Raw genomic sequence first — 20,386 nt, 5'->3', positions numbered from 1 at the left:
GTTACTGTGTTCAAAATTCTGCAAGCGAAGTCTATGTACAAGGAATTGTGTTTTTCTATTAATAATTTCATTTAATTCTAGTTTTGTTTTGCATATTTTGTTCATTATTTCTTGATCTTGGTGGAACGCGTAGGCTTCTTCTAAGGATTTGATGGTTTTTTCTAATTCCTGAATATTTTTGTTTTCTTCTTTCTTTTTGTGTGATGAGAAAGAAATTATTTTACCTCTCATCACAGCTTTTCTTGCTTCCCATAGAACAGAAGCAGATGTTCCGGGAGTGTCATTAAAGTCTAAATATGAAATCCATTCCTTTTTAAAATATTTAATAAAGTCTTCATCTTTAATTAGTGATGTGTTAAATCTCCAGTTTTTACTTGGCGTAGTATTATTCTTGTGCATTAGTGTTAAAGATTATTCTTGTGCATTAGTGTTAAAGAAGCTCCATATTCTTGATGAAAAGTGTGATGAAAGAAATTCCCAAATCAAATTCCTTGTTTCCTTCAATTAATGTTCAACATAAAGCAAGCATGGGAACAAATAGAGAAGGCTCATTATTCATACTTGTATTAAATTCATATATATTTTGTACTATATCAGTGTAGTATCACTGTGCAATAGCCTAGACACTGTATAGAAACACTTTGGCTCTAAAGCCTCCATCATGACTCACTTCTTATAAAATAATCCCATCTACTTACATCCATACAGCCACTTTCTGCAAACATATCTGTCTGTTCTTTGCTACAACATTCTGTAAGGCAAGGCCAGTTTATTTACATAGCACAATTCAACAACAAGGTGATTCAAAGTGCTTTACAGAGACATTAAAAAACAAAAATAAGTAAAAAGCATGATTTAAAATTGATTAAAAAAACAGTAGATAGAATCAGTAGTTAAAATGTAAGTTTTGAAATTTAAGCTTAAAAGTGTGGATTTGGTGTTTTATTCAAATGCAGCTGAGAACAGGTGAATTTTCAACCTGGATTTAAATAAACTGAGTGTTTCAGCTGATCTGAGGCTTTCTGGGAGTTTGTTCAGATATATGGAGCATAAAAGCTGAATGCAGCTTCTCCGTGTCTGGTTCTGACTCTGGGAACTGATAAAAAAAAATGGATCCAGATGACCTGAGGGATCTGGAAGGTTCATACTGGGTCAGGAGGTCACTGATGTATTTTGGTCCTAAACCATTCAGAGCTTTATAGACCAGCATCAGAACTTTAAATTCTATCCTCTGACAGACAGGCAGCCAGTGTAAAGACCTCAGAGCTGGACTGATGTGGTCCACTTTTTGGGTCTTAGTGAGGACTCGAGCAGCAGTATCTGAATGAGCTGTAGTTGTCTGACTGATTTTTTAGGTAGACCTGTAAAGATGCTGTTACAGTAATCAAGCCTACTAAAGATAAATGCATGGACTAGTTTTTCCAGGTCCTGTTGAGACATCAGATCTTTTATCCTTGAAATATTCTTGAGGTGATAGTAAGCTGATTTTGTTATTGTCTTAATGTGTTTTTCTAAGTTTAGGTCTGCATCCATCACGACACCCAAATTTGTCGCCTGGTTTGTGGTTTTTAGGTGTATAGATTGAAGTTCTCTGGTGACCTGTAATCGTTTTTCTTTGGCTATACAATTAATTCGGCGGGGCGTGATTGCGGTTGCCGTGCAGGTGCATCCGCCTCCTCTGCACGGCACCGCAGGCCACACCCCGCCACATAGTAATGTGTTGTGGTCAACAGTATCAAATGCTGCACTGAGATCCAGTAAAACTTACTTAGAAATGGGAGATTTGAGATCGACCTGTAGTTGTTCATTGGTGTCTTGTCAAGATTGTCCTTTTTCAGTATAGGTTTAATTACAGCAGTTTTTAGTGGTTCTGGAAACACACCTGACATTAAAGAAAAGTTGACGATCTGTCTTTGAGACCTTTTTGAAAAAACTTGTTGGCAGGACATCTAAACAGCAAGAGGAGGAGTTCAGTTGACCTAAGATGTCCTCCAGGTCTTTGCTGTTAATAGGGTGAAACTGTTTGATGGTGTTTAAACAGTTTTTCGGTGGACACAGTACATATCCTGAATCTGCTGTTGATGTACCAATTGCTTGTCTAATCTTTTGGATTTAGTCTGTGAAGAATTTGGCAAAGTCATTGCAGGCCATGGTCGAATGAAGTTCAGCTGCCACTGACACAGGAGGGTTTGTTAGCCTGTCAACTGTAGCAAATAAGACCCGAGCATTATGACTGTTTTTGGTGATGATGTCAGAGAAGTAGGACCTCCTTGCACTCCTCAGTTGTAAATTATAATTGTGAAGTTTCTCTTTATAGATGTCATAATGAACCTGGAGGTTTGTTTTTCTCCATCTGCGCTCAGCTTTCCTACACTCTCTTTTTTCATTTTTCACCAGTGTGGAGTTTCTCCATGGAGACTTCTTCCTTTCAGAGATAACCTTCACCTTAGCAATAGTGTCCATAACATTTAACATTTTAGCACTGAAGCTATTGACAAGCTCATTGACTGAACCTCTGGACAGGTCAGGTGTTAATGGGAAGATCTGGTTAAAGATCTCACTACTGTTTTCAGTTATACACCGTTTTGTGATCACTGCTGTTGATATATTTGTGTGGGCTGAGATTTTACTTTCAAAGAAAACACAGTAATGATCAGACAGGCCCACATCAGACACAGTAACCTTTGAAATGCTCAGGCCCTTGGAGATCAGTAGGTCAAGAGTGTGTCCTCTATTATGTGTGGCCTCTGTTACATGCTGAGTCAGCCCAACATTGCCCAGACTCAGTGTTACTCAGGTCTTTAGACCCTTTGTCCTGAGGGTTGTCCACATGGATGTTAAAATCCCCAACAATAATTACACAGTCGAAATCAACACAGATCACAGACAGCAGTTCACTGAGATCATTAAAAAAGTCTGTGCAGTATTTGGGAGGCCTGTAAACATTAAGAAACACAACTTTGGATGGGGCCTTCAGCTGTAAAGTCACATATTCAAAAGACTGAAAACTTCCAGGAGATAGCTGCTTACATTGAAATGATTCATTAAATAAGACAGCAACCCCTCCTCCTCTCCTGCTCACCCTGGCCTCACTGATAAAACTGTAGTTAGGAGGGGTCGTCTCGATGAGAACAGCTCCACTGTTACTTTGGTCCAACCAAGTTTCAGTTAAAAACATAAAATCAAGGCGGTGCTCAGTGATTAAATCATTAATTAAAAATGTTTTCCCAACATTAAGCCAACTTAAGTGTTTTAGAGGTATTATTTGTCCCCTCGTGTTTGGGAGCAGTCTGTGGCACACAAGGTATGTTTACTATATTTAAAGATCTTTTAGAGTGCAGCTCTCTGTGTTTTGACCAGGCCACATGTCTCCTTCTGTCACCTAAAAGTACAGAAATTTTAAAACCTTCTAGTAAACAGGGTCCCAGCTTCTCCTGGGAAAAGTCACCACTGCCATAATCCTCGTAGCCCGGACCCTCCACACATCACACATCAGACTGCGGAGACAGGGCATGAAGGTGGTAAGGAGTAACTAAGGGGGGCAAGGCTGGGCAATGTAACTTCGATTGCTCTGTTGAGGGTGGGGCTCGATGGCGAACCTTTGGCTGCTCTGGTGGGGGGTTTATGGGGGAAAAAAAGGGATCGGGCCGGGGGGTAGATCTGAGCCCAGCATTGACCCGCTCCATCATCTCCTCAGTTAATTTCAGGTGTGGGGAGGAGGGAGAAAGGGAGGGGGAGGAGGGTGATGGAGTGTCAGGGGTTTGGGGGACTGGGGAAGGTCGTGGTCCCTGGTCCTGGTCGTTGGTGTTGTTGAGAGAGTTGGAGGCAAATACGGACCCCTCTTCTTGCCTCTGATGTCTCTCCTTTCTGAAGCTCTTCTGGGGTGGGGGCAGATGAGGCACCTCCTCAAGGTTTCTGCTGGGCTTTGTCTGTTCTTGGAGTACTGTTTGTTCCTCTTTATGAGAACTCCTCGTTTATCTCAGTCTTGGCACCAAGCACAGATGCATGACGTATGGAATAAAATAAGTTGGAGGTGACCAGTTTCATCCCTGACTTGTTAAAATTAAATCCATTTGCTTTAAACAGATGCCTGTGTTCCCAAAAATATTAAAACTTCTTGATAAAATGCACTGAGTGGTCAGTACATGCTGATATGGGTGGGTTCAAATGTAAAAGAACCCACCCACCACTTTAATCACACTCTAGATCTTGTTTTAACATATGGCATAGAAACTGAACATTTAACAGTGTTTCCTGAAAACCCTCTCCTGTCTGATCATTTCTTGATAACATTTACATTTACAATAATTGATTACGCAGCAGTGGAGAGTGGACTTTATCAAAGTAGATGTCTTTCTGAAAGCGCTGTAACTAAGTTTAAGAATATAATCCAGCCACTGTTATCATCGTCAATGCCCTGTACCAACACAGAGCAGAGCAGCTATCTGAACGCTACCCCAACAGAGGTCGATTATCTTGTTAATAATTTCACCTCCTCACTACGTACGACTCTGGATACTGTAGCTCCAGTGAAAACTAAGGTCTCTAATCAGAAGTACCTGACCCCGTGGTATAATTCTCAAACACGTACCCTAAAGCAGATGACTCGTAATCTGGAGAGGAAATGGCGTGTCACAAATTTAGAGGATCATCATTTAGCCTGGAGAAATAGTTTGTTGCTTTATAAGAAAGCCCTCCGCAAAGCCAGAACAGCTTACTACTCATCACTGATTGAAGAAAATAAGAACAACCCCAGGTTTCTCTTCAGCACTGTAGCCAGGCTGACAAAAAGTCAGAGCTCTGTTGAGCCAACCATCCCTTTAACGTTAACTAGTGATGACTTCATGAACTTCTTCACAAATAAAATTTTTATCATTAGAGAAAAAATTACCAATAATCATCCCACAGATGTAATATTATCTACAGCTACTCTTAGTTCCATTGATGTTAAGTTAGACTCTTTTTTTCCAATCGATCTTTCTGAGTTAACTTCAATAATTACTTCCTCCAAACCATCAACGTGTCTTTTAGACCCCATTCCTACAAAACTGCTCAAAGAAGTCCTGCCATTGATTAATTCTTCGATCTTATATATGATCAACCTATCTCTAATAATCGGCTATGTACCACAGGCCTTCAAGGTGGCTGCAGTTAAACCTTTACTCAAAAAGCCATCTCTAGACCCAGCAGTCTTAGCTAATTATAGGCCAATCTCCAACCTTCCTTTCATATCAAAAATCCTTGAAAGAGTAGTTGTCAAACAGCTAACAGATCATCTGCAGAGGAATGGTTTATTTGAAGAGTTTCAGTCAGGTTTCAGAATTCATCACAGCACAGAAACAGCTTTATTGAAGGTTACAAATGATCTTCTTATGGCCTCTGACAGTGGACTCATCTCTGTGCTTGTCCTTCTTGACCTTAGTGCAGCATTCGATGCTGTTGACCATAATATTCTATTAGAGCGATTAGAACATGCTGTAGGTATTACAGGTATTGCACTGCAGTGGTTTGTATCATATCTATCTAATAGACTCCAATTTGTGCATGTAAATGGAGAGTCCTCTTCACACACTGAGGTTAATTATGGAATTCCACAGGGTTCGGTGCTAGGACCAATTCTGTTTACATTATACATGCTTCCCCTAGGCAGCATCATTAGAAGACATAGCATACATTTTCACTGCTATGCAGATGACACCCAGCTCTATCTGTCCATGAAGCCAGATAACACACACCAATTAGTTAAACTGCAGGAATGTCTTAAAGACATAAAGACTTGGATGGCCACTAACTTTCTGCTTCTTAACTCAGATAAAACTGAGGTCATTGTACTCGGCGCTGAAAAGCTTAGAAATATGGTATCTAACCAGATTCTTACTCTGGATGGCATTACCTTGGCCTCCAGTAACACTGTGAGGAACCTTGGAGTCATTTTTGACCAGGATATGTCCTTCAACGCACATATTAAACAAATATGTAAGACTGCGTTCTTCCATTTGTGCAACATCTCTAAAATTAGAAATATCCTGTCTCAGAGTGACGCTGAAAAACTAGTTCATGCATTTATTACTTCCAGGCTAGACTACTGCAATTCATTATTATCAGGATGTCCAAAAAACTCACTGAAAAGCCTTCAGTTAATCCAAAATGCTGCAGCAAGAGTACTGACAGGGACTAGAAGGAGAGAGCATATTTCTCCTGTTTTGGCTTCCCTTCATTGGCTTCCTGTTAAATCCAGAATTGAATTCAAAATCCTGCTCCTCACATACAAGGTCTTAAATAATCAGGCCCCATCTTATCTTAATGACCTTGTAGTACCATATCACCCTATTAGAGCACTTCGCTCCCGCTCTGCAGGCCTACTTGTTGTTCCTAGAGTATTTAAAAGTAGAATGGGAGGGAGAGCCTTCAGTTTTCAGGCCCCTCTTCTGTGGAACCAGCTTCCAGTTTGGATTCAGGAGACAGACACTATCTCTACTTTTAAGATTAGGCTTAAAACCTTCCTTTTTGCTAAAGCATATAGTTAGGGCTGGACCAGGTGACCCTGAATCCTCCCTTAGTTATGCTGCAATAGATGTAGGCTGCCGGGGGATTCCCATGATGCATTGAGTTTTTTCCTTTCCAGTCACCTTTCTCACTCACTATGTATTAACAGACCTCTCTGTATTGAATCGTATCTGTTATTAATCTCTGTCTCTCTTCCACAGCATGTCTTTATCCTGTCTTCCTTCTCTCACCCCAACCGGTCGCAGCAGATGGCCGCCCCTCCCTGAGCCTGGTTCTGCCGGAGGTTTCTTCCTGTTAAAAGGGAGTTTTTCCTTCCCACTGTCGCCAAAGTGCTTGCTCATAGGGGGTCATATGATTGTTGGGCTTTTCTCTGTATCTATGAAGCGCCTTGAGGCGACATTTGTTGTGATTTGGCGCTATATAAATAAAATTGAATTGAATTGAATTGATATAAAGGTGACTGTGGCTCAGGGGGTTGGAAAGCGCATCTGTAACCGGAAGGTCGCGGGTTCGATCCCCGAGCTCTCTGTCCTGGTCGTTGTGTCCTTGGGCAAGACACTTTACCCTACCGCCTACTGGTGTTGGCCAGAGGGGCCGATGGCGCGATATGGCAGCCTCGCTTCTGTCAGTCTGCCCCAGGGCAGCTGTAGTTACAACTGTAGCTTGCCTCCACCAGTGTGTTAATGTGAGAGTGAATGAATAGTGGTATTGTAAAGCGCTTTGGGTGCCTTGAAAAGCGCTATATAAATCCAATCCATTATTATTATTATTATTATTTATTCAGTGCAAACAACCTGGTGAATCTCTCGTCCCCTCCTCTGACGGGCGGTACAGGTCCACTGATGAATACAGCTGCATTCAGAGAGTTTACAGTACTTAATAATCCAGTAAAGTCCCATTTCAGAACCTCCGACTGTTGTTTGGACACATTGTTTGACCCTGTATGCAGAACAATGTTTGTCACAGTTGGATATTCATCTACAATTTGAAGAATTCTCTCCTTCAGGTTGTTGACCATATCCTTAGGAAAGCAGAGGACTTTAGTGTTCTTACCACACATCCTTTGTACATCCTTTATGGCAGAGTCACACACAATCAGAGTTTCAGGCCTAGCCTTTAGCTTTTCCTGTGGCCTTTCACTTTTCAACAGATTTTCAGACCTTACTTCGCTACTTTTAGATGGATGGTTGTCCGATATAGATCCAGGGTCCTTTGATAGTGGAGCAAATCTGTTCTGCAGTTTGACATTCAGTTGTTTTGGAGGTTTGTTGTTAACCTTCCTATTCACGGTTGTCCAGTCCTGTTTCCTCCCGTATACAGAGGTAGAAGAGCTTCTCTGTGTCATAGGAAGTGAAGGCCAGTCGGTTTCAGAGATTTCAGCTCGCTGTGCCCTGCCTGTGATACGTCCTCCCCCTTCCAGGAGACATGATTTATGTCTTGGTTTTGCACCAAGACAGTCCAAGGGGGGGTTTATCGCTTGAGGATTTATTATAATGCACAGAGTGGATGAGGTCATCTTATCTGTGCTCCTTAGCTGTGTACTAGCTTGCTCATCGCCATTGTTTTGAATCAAAGGCAAGGTTGTTTCATTTCCACACAGTCCATTTACCTCCACGTTTATTTATAAGCTATGAATTTTTGTCTCCAGTACTGCAATCTTCTGCAGGAGGCTGTGGTAGTCACCTGTGGAGAGGGAAGGCATCTTGTTGCTAGTTAGCCTAGCGGTTAGCACCTTTCCAGGCTATTGAGGCTGTTCGGTGCCCAGACGCTGTAATCAGGCTTCAGCTGTGTGTGGGCCACAGACACACGGAGCGCTGAAGATAAGGTAACTATAAAAATGTTGCTGTTTCTGTTAAGAACACTTTAGTCCTAATGATCTATAAGTGTCCAGTGTCCAGAAGCTATCGCAGTAGGCTCATACGGAAAAAAAGGGGAAAAAATCAGCATAAAAATAAATATCAATAAAAGAAGGAAAGCAAATCAATAAAAGAAGCAAAGCATTCTCAACTAACATCAACACAGGTGATGCCTTGTGTCATTTGTTATTGTGGTAAATTAGATGATCTTTTTTCTGGACTGCACATGTGTAGACAAAACAGAACGAGCTGTTGCGCCACACTTCAGATTTGTAACAAGACTGGATATTGGATGGAGGCGCCTGAACTCTTCACTGGAATTGCATTCTTGGACAGAGCTGTTAGATGTTTTCAGGCTGATCCAGGAGGGGCCACTGGGCTTGTTATTGTTGAAACCCTGTCAGCTGACTAGTGTCTCCGAGAGCCAGAAGATTATTAATGTGAAGCTCTGCTTAAACAAACTTTTACAGACCACCAGAGTAAAATGTCTTCTCAAAAGATTAGGCTTAAAAGCCAAAAGCCTTTTGGCTGGTGTCAGTGCATTTTTGTTACTATGAGTGGATGTGATGGGGATTCAGACATGAGCAGCATGTCCTGCTTGGATGTACTTCCTTTCAAATGCATTGATTTATTGCTTACTAGCCGCAAATCTTTCTATCCCTATGAGGTCTGGGCCATCATATGTAATAAACCTAAACTTAACCCAACCTAGAAAGGCAAAACTGTACTTAATGTGTCTCAGTCATGTGAAAAACAAAGTTTTCACAAGACTATACAGTGAAATAATCATTTATAACATCTTTTTAACATTGCTTTAGTTCATTGCCATTGCAGCATCAGTTTATGCAAAGCTCTCTGAAGGTCCTGCTATCCCTGTTTTCAGAGTGGAGATCTGGACTGTGGGCCATTGCAACACCTTGATCCTTTTTATCTTTTAGTCATTTTGTTGGCGATTTCTTGGGATCATTGTCCTGTTGCTGGTGTCGGACAGTTGGCCTCACATTTGACTCTGGAATTCTTTGGCATGTAGAGGAGTTCAAGATTGACTCAATGACTGTATCCAGGTCCTGGTCATGTGGTTGCACAACAAGCCCAAAACTTCCCCTGTCCACAGATCAGTTAGCTGATTTTTCATCATTCCAATTCATCATTTGGTCATCTGCCTGTCATGACTTTAAAATGCCTGATGTGTTTTTATCAACTGTAATCAAGCCAATTTAATTTATGTCAGTTTTACGACTAATTTAATGGTGTCAAACTCATTTTGGTTCAGAGGCTGCACACAGTCCAGTTCGATCTAAAGTGCACACGTCCAATTAAACTATTCCCTAATAACCTATTAAGAGGTTTAAGTACTTTTTAAAAACATTTACATTTCACATGCAGAAGGAAATTCAGACTCTCTTGAGATGGAAGTTCAAAATACATGTCCTTCTTGGCAATTTTCACAATTTAAAAAGCCATAAAGTCGACTCTTTTGGCCACGTTTGACTTTGCTGCTTTTGGCACAGCTGATAATGATATTCTAATTAAGAGACTTAAGCTCTTAATATATTCGAATATATCAAGAGCTTTTCAGTTGTTTCTTCTAATTTTGTTTCCACTCTTGTAACTTTACTTTGCGGTGTGCCCCAAGGTACGGTTCTGGGGTCTGTCTTGTTTGCTTTGTATATGCATCCACTTGGACACATCCTGAATACCTCTGAAGGCATCTCATTGTTACACAGATAATATCCAGTTGTACATTTAATTTAAACCCCAGAATGTAGCCAAATTTTCTGTCCTCTGGACTGCATCCATGTTATAAAGAACAGGATGGAAGCCAAACATCTGTCTTTAAATACTAACATAAGAACGGAGGTTCTTATCTGTGCCCCTGACAACTTCATTTCCACACTTATTGAGAATTTTGGACGCATTTCATGTTCAGTTCTCCTGACTGTGAGAAATTTGGGTGTTACTTTTGATCAGGCATTGAGTTTTGATAAGAATGTTGGCTGTATTGTATAAATGTGTTTTTATCATCTGCAGAACATTGGCAGTATTAAGTATATTCTGATTACACATACTTTTATTTCATCATGCCCTAATTATTGTGATTCATTATTCCTATGCCTGCGAAAATCATCCCTGGATCACTTACAAATGGTACAGAATGCTGCTGCAAGTCTTCTCACCAGGTGCACCAAAAGCTTCCATGTGACACTGATTCTGACCTCTTTATGTTAAAGTTTAGGATTCAGTTTAAGATTTCGAGGATCACATTCAGATCTGTCCCTATATTAGTGAACTACTACATCTATAAGTAACTACTAGGTTATTCAGTGCTTGTTGCTTGTACAAAGGTCCAGGTTAAGGACAAAAAACAGAATGCAGGTTTGTGATTGTGACTCCCTAGTTGTGGAACTCGCTCACATTGGACGTAAACTTCTTTTTAAAGGTATCGACTGTGTCCACAGATCCTAAGACTAACTTCTGAAGGCTTGCTTTTATTTAGTTTTATCCATTTATACTGTTTTAATTGTTGTATTTTATTTTATTTTGTGTAGCAATTTGTCATAATTGGGAGACAAAAATATAAAATACAAAAATACAAAATCCTCAACCCACTAGTTGAGGATTTTTTTACCATGTTTTTGCAGTTTATACCTAATCTTTAAATCAGAAATCTGCAAATTAGAGTCATAAAGGATCAGAACCACAGGACACTAACAGGTCCTCAGATTTCTCAGCTTTCCCACAAGCCAAGTTCTGGTCCACCTTGTTTAACATGTGGTTTTCATTGTAGCCAGATCTCTCCTCTCGCTCTCCTTCTCTCTTTATTTGATTTTTCTCACTCAGTCTCTGGAGTCGTCCAAGTATAACAAATGCTTGGACCGAAGCCCTAGCCCAGTTGTAAGACCCACTTTGGCCTTTATTTGCCAGATATGTCCCTTTTTGTGTGTGATAGGCTCTGTAATAAATATAAATATAGTTTTGTGACATGAATAAAGTTATTGTCTGCCTGCATTAAAGGTCTGGTTCCATGTATTAACTTTTCAGGGGATAATCTACATGTTCCTCATCCAACATGCTAGATAATAATAATGAAGGCACCATAAAACATACTTTTAATGTATAATTAACCCTAATGCACTTTCTATGAATCAAAAAGCTCTTATTTAATCTCCAAGAAAAGATATTTCCTCACCAGGTCATCAATAAAAAAGTTATTTGTAGCCTTTTCCAGACCTCAAGATAACAGGTGACTTATTTTCATTTAAAGTTCTGTTATATCTTTTAGTAAAACTACAGAAACATCACATATAGACACAACATGAAAAGCATTATTTATATTACTTAAATCTATGTTTCTGACTCAACATCATTACAAAATAGTTCTGTTTAAAGAAGTGTGTCTCCTATTGAAGACAAGTTGTCTTGCAGCATTCAAGTTATTTATTACAAAAAAAAATTTTTTCTTCTTTATACAGGACCTCCAGGGCCTAAGGGAGAGAAAGGGGACACTGGAGAATTGGGTCCCCCTGGGGTTCCTGGTTTGACTGGCTTGAGAGGTGAGTACGACCAGTCATTTATTGAGAAACATTTCATAGTGAAGTTTTCAATTGCAGCTCCAATAGAAAATTTGTCCCTAAAAGGTGTCACAAATCCCATGACGATTAAATAACTTGATTCCGTAATTCCAGAAAGTTGATTCTGTTTATTTGGACGTAGTGTTTTCAGTGGGAAAAAAGTTTGACTTCTTCAGGACACTGAAGTCAAACTGAAAAAGTAAATTGAAAACACATCCAGATGAACAGAATCCACTTTTTTGGGATTTCCTTACCTGGATGATTGAGCAGGCATCCAAACAACTTGATTCTAATGTTTTATTTCTCTGGCCGTTTGGTGATTTTCCTACATTTTTTTATATCCTTTATATCCTTTTGTCTTGACCAGCTTTTCTCCACATAAGAAGTTTCTAACCTGAGTCAGATTGATAAACTCTCTCTAAAAGCACATACTGTATATTCATTTTGAACTGTTTAAGCATTTAAAATAGCAACTCAGAATGTGGTGATTTCAGGATGCTGAAAAACATTTAAACATGTCTGTGAACAAAAGCAGATAAAAAAAATGTTCCCTCATGAAGATATGTTGAAGTTTATTTTTTATCTAGTTAAAATAAACTTATCTAGTCCTTATCTGTATTTTATCTAGATTAATCTTCCTTCAAGTAGAAGGTATAGAAATGTAAAAAAAAAATAGATGGATTTAAATGCTACAATACTCCAAACCTTCATCCTGATCTGCTTAACTTGTGGGAGTTGATGTAGTTTCCCAGCTTTGGAAGACACGTGCAAATTATCTGAACACAAAAAAGAAAGGAGGGTAAGGAAGGGTCTTGGCGTGAAGGTTCCACAAAAAAAGGTTCCATATGAGTTATAAAATATAGCTAAACTATATATGTGAATATCTCAAATTTAAGAGATACAAGACTTTTTTGGGATACCAGGATTTATGTTTGAGTGACACAAAAGATGAAAAATTAGACACTTTCTGTTTTTAAGCTCCCTATGGTTATGTTACATGCAGTTTCATTAATAACACTATGAGTGGAAAGAATTAAAGGTCATATAAAGCTGCTTAAGAAAACAAAGTGCAGACTTTGGGTGGGGATTTATTTTTACACAGGGCCAGTGAGACGTGTCATCTGTCTTAGTCTTGCAGGTAATTCCCCCAAAAATACAGCTTAAACCTTCATGCATTCACAGTGAGCAGCTCCGAAACATGACATGGCTATTTTTCATTGATACAGTGTGATACAAACAACAACAGCATGATTCCAGATGTTCTGGGTCCCCCTTTCAGCTTGGTACCTCTTGAATCATCACCCCTCAGGTTGTCTCCTGTCATCATCCATCCACATTCCCTGGCTGAAAATGAATATTTCCAAGAAGCATTATCTTCCTGTTGAAAGGGGACCCCTCCCATCTCAGCCCATAGTTCCAGGAAAAAGTGAAAAAAAAAAAAAAAAGAAGAATTGCTAACGTGAGTGTTTACAAAGGCCTAACTTTTGTAAAAATCTAGCAAAGGGAATGGAACCAAACCCTCTGCAAGACCAAAACAAAGACAGAAAAATTAAACCCTTAATGTTAACTTCAGTGAAAAAGGGCTTTTTAGAGGGGAGATGGTTTTTAATCAAAACAGTTAATGGCAGTAAGTCTGTTTGGGTTCAGCTGTTTTTGTTTGACTCAATTAAAGCTATTTTCCTTAAATTCTTAACATTTCTAACAACCAAGAATTCCTGCAGGCAGTGTTGGGACTAACGTGTTATTAAGTAACGCGTTACAGTAACTACGTTATTATTGTGGTAACGAGCACGGTAACTAGTTATTATGCCAAAACCGGGAACGCGTTACTCGTTACTGGGATTTAGATAGGCGCGTTATTCGTTACTTCGTGTGGTGGCTATCGCGGAGCTTCCACAGATTTAATAACATTAGCAAGTGGTGGAGGCAGCAGGTGGATGAAGGAAAAGGGAGGCAAGAGGAGAGGCCCGAAGCGGCCGCTGCTCCGAGAGTGTCAGGTGAACTGAACTTCAGGTAAGAAGTTATAACCTGCAGTCCATCTGGGTCAGATATGAACCAAGTTTAGGTGGAGTTTATTTTCGTTATGCTGACTTTTTCGTACTGCGTACTAGCTAGCATGACGGAGTTTCTATACAGCTGGGTGGGTGCTATGTTATTGATGTTGAACTTTATTTTGTTCATAAGGTTAATTATTAGAGTTGCCAACCGTCCTGTAAAAAACAGAGTCCTCTCGTATTCAGAGAAAATATTACGCGTTTCGTATTGAGGTGAAAAGGAACACAGTTTGTCCCGGACTTCAGCTACAATGAAAAAGACACAAAGGTGGATTTATTCTGTGTCTTTACGCTGTCAGCTGCCTCTTCTTCTCTCATTCTCTCCCCCTCCCTCTCCTGTTTCTACTTCAATCATGAAACTGATCAATGATCAGCTGATTGGCTTTTCTCTCTTGTTTATTTATCGCCCACTTTGCGCCAGAAAGAGAAAACCAGCGGATGTCGCGGTAAACAACAGTAGCACTTTTGAACCTTGATCAGCTGTTTATTTAATTTATTTAATATTAATTTCTACTATCAGCTGATGTTTGCTGGAGCCACAGCTGTATACCTGCTGGTCATGATATCGGTTTGGTTATCTGGTGAGAGGGAAACATGAAGATGAAACCAGGAGATGTCCTTACTGAATCCTCAGAGCTGTGATGGAGAAACAGGTTTACCTTTTAGTTAACATGAATGAGTTGAAGGGAAGTTATGAACTGTTTCTGAGAGACAAATAACACCAGGATCCTTTTCTAAGTAGCTGACAGCTGGTAACTGTGCAGGGGCGGATCTAGCAAAGTGTTGCCAGGGGTCCATGTAGGGCATTAAAAGGGAAAGGGGGGCACAAGGAAATACTTTCTTATTCTCATTTAAAATGTCTCACTTTTAAAAAAATAATTATCTGAGTCTTACAACAAACAATTGATAGATTGATACATATATACCATCAGAACAGTGTACATCACTGTCACAACAGCGTTTGTTTTCATTCAAAGGCTTTATGATTTTTCCTATAATGGTGGGCCGGGACGATGTTTTTTGTCCCAGTCCAGCTCTGTATGCAGCTCATCTGCAGTCTGGTGTTACCTACATCTTCCTATTCAGAAGGCAGAATTTCCGAGTTCTGAGTACAATCGAAAGCACCACGACTGCAGTTTTTGTGTTGGATGTAAAAAGCAGGCTAGGATAGAATCAGACGTGGGATTTCTCTCGTGGAAATGTGCACATTATTTTTTCCTTTCTATTGGTAGGTGGCACAGTGCACTTGTGGCAAGTAAGCAAGCTAGAAGACTGGCAATCTTGCTGGGTATCCAGTTACGGAAGCAACACATTAACAAGAGAATTCTGAGTAAAACCAAAGTTACTTTCCCTAGTAACTAGTTACTCTGAAAGTAACGAGTAACTTGAAGTAACTGAGTTACTTTTGATAGAAGTAACTAGTAATGTAACTAAGTTACTAATTTAAAGTAACTTACCCAACACTGCCTGCAGGTCATACCAGATGACACTAAATTAGTCTAAGCAATCATAATACAATGTACAGCATAAAATGGAAAAACACATTAATTCAAATTTAATTGTCCAAAGACATAAAGACAGGATGAGAGCTTAGCAATACAGTCTGCAGGTGGTTTTGACTGAATATGGAAACTGGTCAACTGAGAAAATATACTACGCTACTACTATCCTGCTACATACAATGATTTTACACAATTTTAATCTGTTATAGGAGTATGTGTTTTTGTCTTTTATTTATGTTCACATGCTTCTCAATGTTTGGTTTTGTTGATTAATCTAATATTGTATCAACCTGTCAGACTATAGATGAAAATTAGCTTGTGTGGCTAAATCTGACATACTGTATGTGCATGATGACTCTAAATGCTTGTTAACATGCATATCCTTTTTTTTAAATAAATACAAACCTAAAGAAACTTACAAAAGACTATGAAAATCCAACCTGAACAGACCAAAACAGTGTGGGAACATCTTCACCAATTAAAAGAGGACAGTTAACTTAACATGCAGTGTTTCTTACCGAAGCAGGCTCTTTGCATCCCTGAGGTCTAACAAATCTACTGAATACATTTTCTGCCTCCCGCTGTGTGACTTTGCTGACACGTTACTTCCTTCCTTCATGCGTTGCACCCAATGACTACTTGGACTACCAATTAGACAAGATGACTGTCAATCAGCCTTTATTAATGTTAGCAGTAATACAGCACAAAACAAAAACTACAGTTTAATTGTCATGAATGACAGTTTTATATTTCAACAGATGGAGTGGTATATGAATTATTCTAGTTCCCAAAAAGAATGGTTTGCAAGTGACATAAACCTATATGTTATTAACAACAGAACACAGAAAACAAATCAAATGTTTAAGCTGAGAAAATGTGCTATATTTTTTTATACCACTTCCTTACATGTTTTGGCATGGCTTTTTTTTTCTTAAAATTTTAGATTTACTCAAGCGAAACATTTGATGTGTTATCTGTGTGAGATAAATACTTTCTGTACATCCTAAACCTGCCATTTACTCAAATTAGTTTTAAGAATAAAAATGAATAGCGGGAGTTTTATTCACAAACATTATTATCAAAAACAAAATATATACAGTAAACTTAAGTCAACTTACAGCTTAAAATTTATTTTGAACAATTTCTAATTCATACTTTATGATTACTACTGTAGCACACAGTCTACTGTAGCACACAGTCTACTGTAGCACACAGTCTACTGTAGCACACACAATCCTGAAAAACTAGAGATCATCTTGAGAAAATAGACAAACCAGTGGCCTATACATAAAATCATTGCTGTGTAGCACTTCTGGTGGTGAAAACGGGGTATTTAATCATCTATTTCACCAAATACTCCTAAAACACACATTTTCTCCCTCCATACTATGAAAATAAATATTTTTTATGCATGTGACACAATCTGATGTCAAGTCTTTATGAATCCCATTACACACATTAGCTCTTTACAGGAACTTGGTGTCTTGTAAACTGAAGCTTCCCATAACCTTGAATCTTGGTTCAGTTCTGCTTTTCTTGTTTTGGGCATAAAGGACAAACTGCATTTGCCATTACATTCATTGTGTTGAAATGTTAAAACACATTGAGGACTCCATATACAACACAACGTGAAATGCTTTTACTTGTATGTTGGTGCGTCTCTTATAAATCAAAGTTGTATATCTTTTTACTGTGTTTACCAAGAAGAAAGTCAACCACACAACCTTACAGGTCCAATTCTGAGGCGGTTCTTCCATTAGGAGAATGTTAATTCTGATAAATACTTTCGCTTCTTCAGTCAGATGCAGTACTTTCTAACTGTAAATGTATTAAAAATACGTGACAAAAATATTTTTAAAAATTATTCACAAAGATTATTTAATATGAAGGCAGTAGGCAGAGTGTTACAGGTATAGCCCTAAAGAATGTAGCCTCATGGGCTGTGTAGTCCGTGCTGCAGGGAGAATGGACTGCCATACCCGCTATGTGTCTGTGAGCGCGAGGAGGGAGAAAAGGGAGAGTCAAAAAGTACGAGCTGTCATCGAGCAGAAACAGGAGATGGAAGCATGTAAATATAATAATAACCACTGCAGCCAAAAAGAGTGCCTGACGAGCCCAGTTGTAAGTAAGCTATTAAGACTCGACTGTACACCGTGTTCGTGTTTTCCTCCGAAACAATAAGTTCCGTTGGAGCAGCCTTTCAACGCCTCTCTCTGTCTCTCACTAGCAAAGTTGACCCAGACAACAAAGTAAAGCTAATTTTCGGCTACGAGCCTGACACGAGCCCGACTTATTAGCCAGAGGTCCCTTTACTACGGTTCGGAGCCCCAGACCTGTTTTATATTTGCGCGAAATAGTTTTCTATAGGAGATTGCTGCAAAACGTGCAGCCTTAACTAATGTCCACCCTACTGTTACTCATTTTATATTAAGATTTAAAAATCTATTTGGTATTGGTATGGCGAATATCATTCAGTAATAGTAATAAATCACACAGCAATAGTACATTCATGTGGTTGTAAAAAGCTTGATAATATATTAAGTAATCCATCTCAACTCTCATTGAGTAACGTAACCTTCCCAACACTGCCTATTCTTCAATTTTTTTTTTTGCCTATTGTTCAAATTAATGACCTTAGCAATGTTAGTTTATGTTATCTGTTTATTTTATGTTGACTGTTGTTTCCAGTTCTAAAAAGAATAATCAATTCTAATAACCTAGATCTACACATTGTGTTTATATTGCACTACATGGAGTTCTGTTGCTCCACTCGCACTGAAGCCAGAGGAATCTGTCATCACATCCAGCAGGACGCTTGACATGTGGAGCAGTCCAGTTGGACTCGCCTGCAGAACAAAAAGAACATTTCTGCCCTGGATCCCAATTATGACAGATAGCATTTTCCCAGTGGGTATTTTGAGTTGAACTGAGTTATATGGCCTCATCCACCATTGGTTTATTTTGCGTTTCTGGCTCTAATGCCTAATTATTTTATTCTTATTTCTGAACAGTCACAACAGTGTAATCAGAGCGTGTCAGAACACAGCGACATTTTAAAAAGATTTCTCTCACCTCAGCGGTGTAATCAATAACTCATTACCACACTAATTTTGAGACATTTCACTGTGCTTACTCTAAACAAATGTTCTCATTGTATGCCACGGGGTATGGAGTGGATATGTTTTAGGAGCAAAACAAAAGATGTTTTTCGTGTATTCCAGATGGTGGAACATGAGCAGTACTAATATTAACAGGACTTCCAAAACCTTAATACACTTTAAAGAATAATATAGAGTTTGTTTGCTGTGTTGGAATGACATAGATAGGACTGGGAGACCTGATGACTGGACCCTAACAGAAATTCAGTAATTGTTTATTTACACCACGGATCCGCATTACAGCTAATGAAAACCATGATTAGATCAAGTATGTTCCAGTCTAGTTCAGTTAGTGTTGATACTCAGGCGATAAAATCTTCACTCCCCTCTAGAGTTTACAATTCTTTTCATCCTCATCCATTCTTCCACATCTTTTCTTTTTCCACATGAATTGCAGTACACATCTGCAAGCTGAAGAATCAGTATGTCATCAAGTTTGCCTGTCTGTTGACTCAGTAGCTCCATTCTGGCTGCCAGTAACAGAAGAAAGTGTACAAAATAGTCCATATGAGTGGGGTCTCTGGCCTTTTTAGGCAGTTGCAAAATACAGGCAGGTTTTGTTTTTGTTTTTTTTTTCATGATTGTCTGTTTGTGTTTCAGGATTTACCGGAGAAAAAGGCAACCAGGGCCCTCGGGGAATGAAAGGATCTGGTGGGGTCGATGGCATGCCAGGAGAAAGAGGAGACGTTGGACCTGCCGGGCCTAAAGGTACATTTGTGGTGTGAGTCGTGATACTAATAGTTTGGAGTTTAATACTAATTAACTTGGCCTGGTCTTATGAGCTCACTGATATTTATGCATGCAAATATGAGAAAGCCAAGTACTGGAAAAGCAAGAGCATACAATACAGAGCTGCTAGAAGGTTGCCATCCCTTCGCAGGTAACTGTGAGGGTCATATACCAGTCAGAAGGTCAATAGATTGATATCACTGACTATTTCAATCTACGTATCAAAGTATCGAGTAACCCCTGATCTTGATGCCCCCATGTATATGTTTAAGTACAGCAAAAAGGTGAATGTGTGGAAAAAGGTCATTCCAAGCATGACACAGAAAGAAAACATAGGCAATTATCAACAAATCAGAGAGAGAGATTCAAATCAAACAATTAGATGGTGACATTCAAATCCACCATACCTCATCACTTTTCATTGTTGTGTGTGAAGCAGCACTTACAAAAAGCATAAGTTACCACTTTCTTTGTCACTTTGAAACAGGCTTGGCACTCCTCTCTCAAAACAGCTTTTAAAATCTGAATCATAACTCATATCAACCTGGTTTAAAAACCCTGAGCATCCTGAAAATCTTCTCTGCAGATCTGTGTTTATTTTTGTTCCTACTTTTTTTTTTTTTTTTTTTTAAGTGAGTCAAAAGAAGTAGTTAATGCAAGAACAGCTAAATGGCACTCTTAGTCAAATGTGTACAGATCAACCAGCATAAGGTGTCTGCTTTTAAAAAGACATTGTTTGGAAGAAGATACATTTTCCTTCAATTTTATTGTCAATTATTCCTGTACAGTAAAAATCGTGGGCTTAGCAGGTTGTTTCTGCTTCTGGTTAATCTGTTCGCTCTTGTCCAGAGAGAAAGAATTTTTTTTCCATTACAACAACATAGATTGCAATCTTTGCTTTAAAACAATGTAGGCAGTTGTGTGTTTGTGGAGCAACAGCAGTAGCCTCATTAAAATAAGTTAGTCATTCTCTCACACAGCAGCTCATCAGTACTGATGTCCTTTTTC

The 20,386-nt window shown here is 39.1% G+C and overlaps 1 protein-coding gene across 2 annotated transcripts in view; it reads left to right on the top strand.

Annotated features, from left to right (window-relative positions):
- scara5 (scavenger receptor class A, member 5 (putative)) overlaps positions 1-20,386 on the top strand; it is a 129,935-nt gene that overhangs the window by 58,318 nt on the left and 51,231 nt on the right. For both annotated transcript variants that reach the window (XM_085132553.1, XM_085132554.1), the window contains exons 8-9: positions 11,837-11,917; positions 19,250-19,357. In XM_085132553.1, the coding sequence (XP_084988679.1) occupies positions 11,837-11,917; positions 19,250-19,357 (189 nt within the window). The remainder of the gene's footprint in view (positions 1-11,836; positions 11,918-19,249; positions 19,358-20,386) is intronic.

This window comes from Neolamprologus multifasciatus, chromosome 15 (assembly GCF_963576455.1).
Source record: "Neolamprologus multifasciatus chromosome 15, fNeoMul1.2, whole genome shotgun sequence".
Classification (NCBI taxonomy): domain Eukaryota; kingdom Metazoa; phylum Chordata; class Actinopteri; order Cichliformes; family Cichlidae; genus Neolamprologus; species Neolamprologus multifasciatus.
Note: the sequence above shows the minus strand (reverse complement) of the source record. Positions and strands in the feature narration are given on the sequence as shown.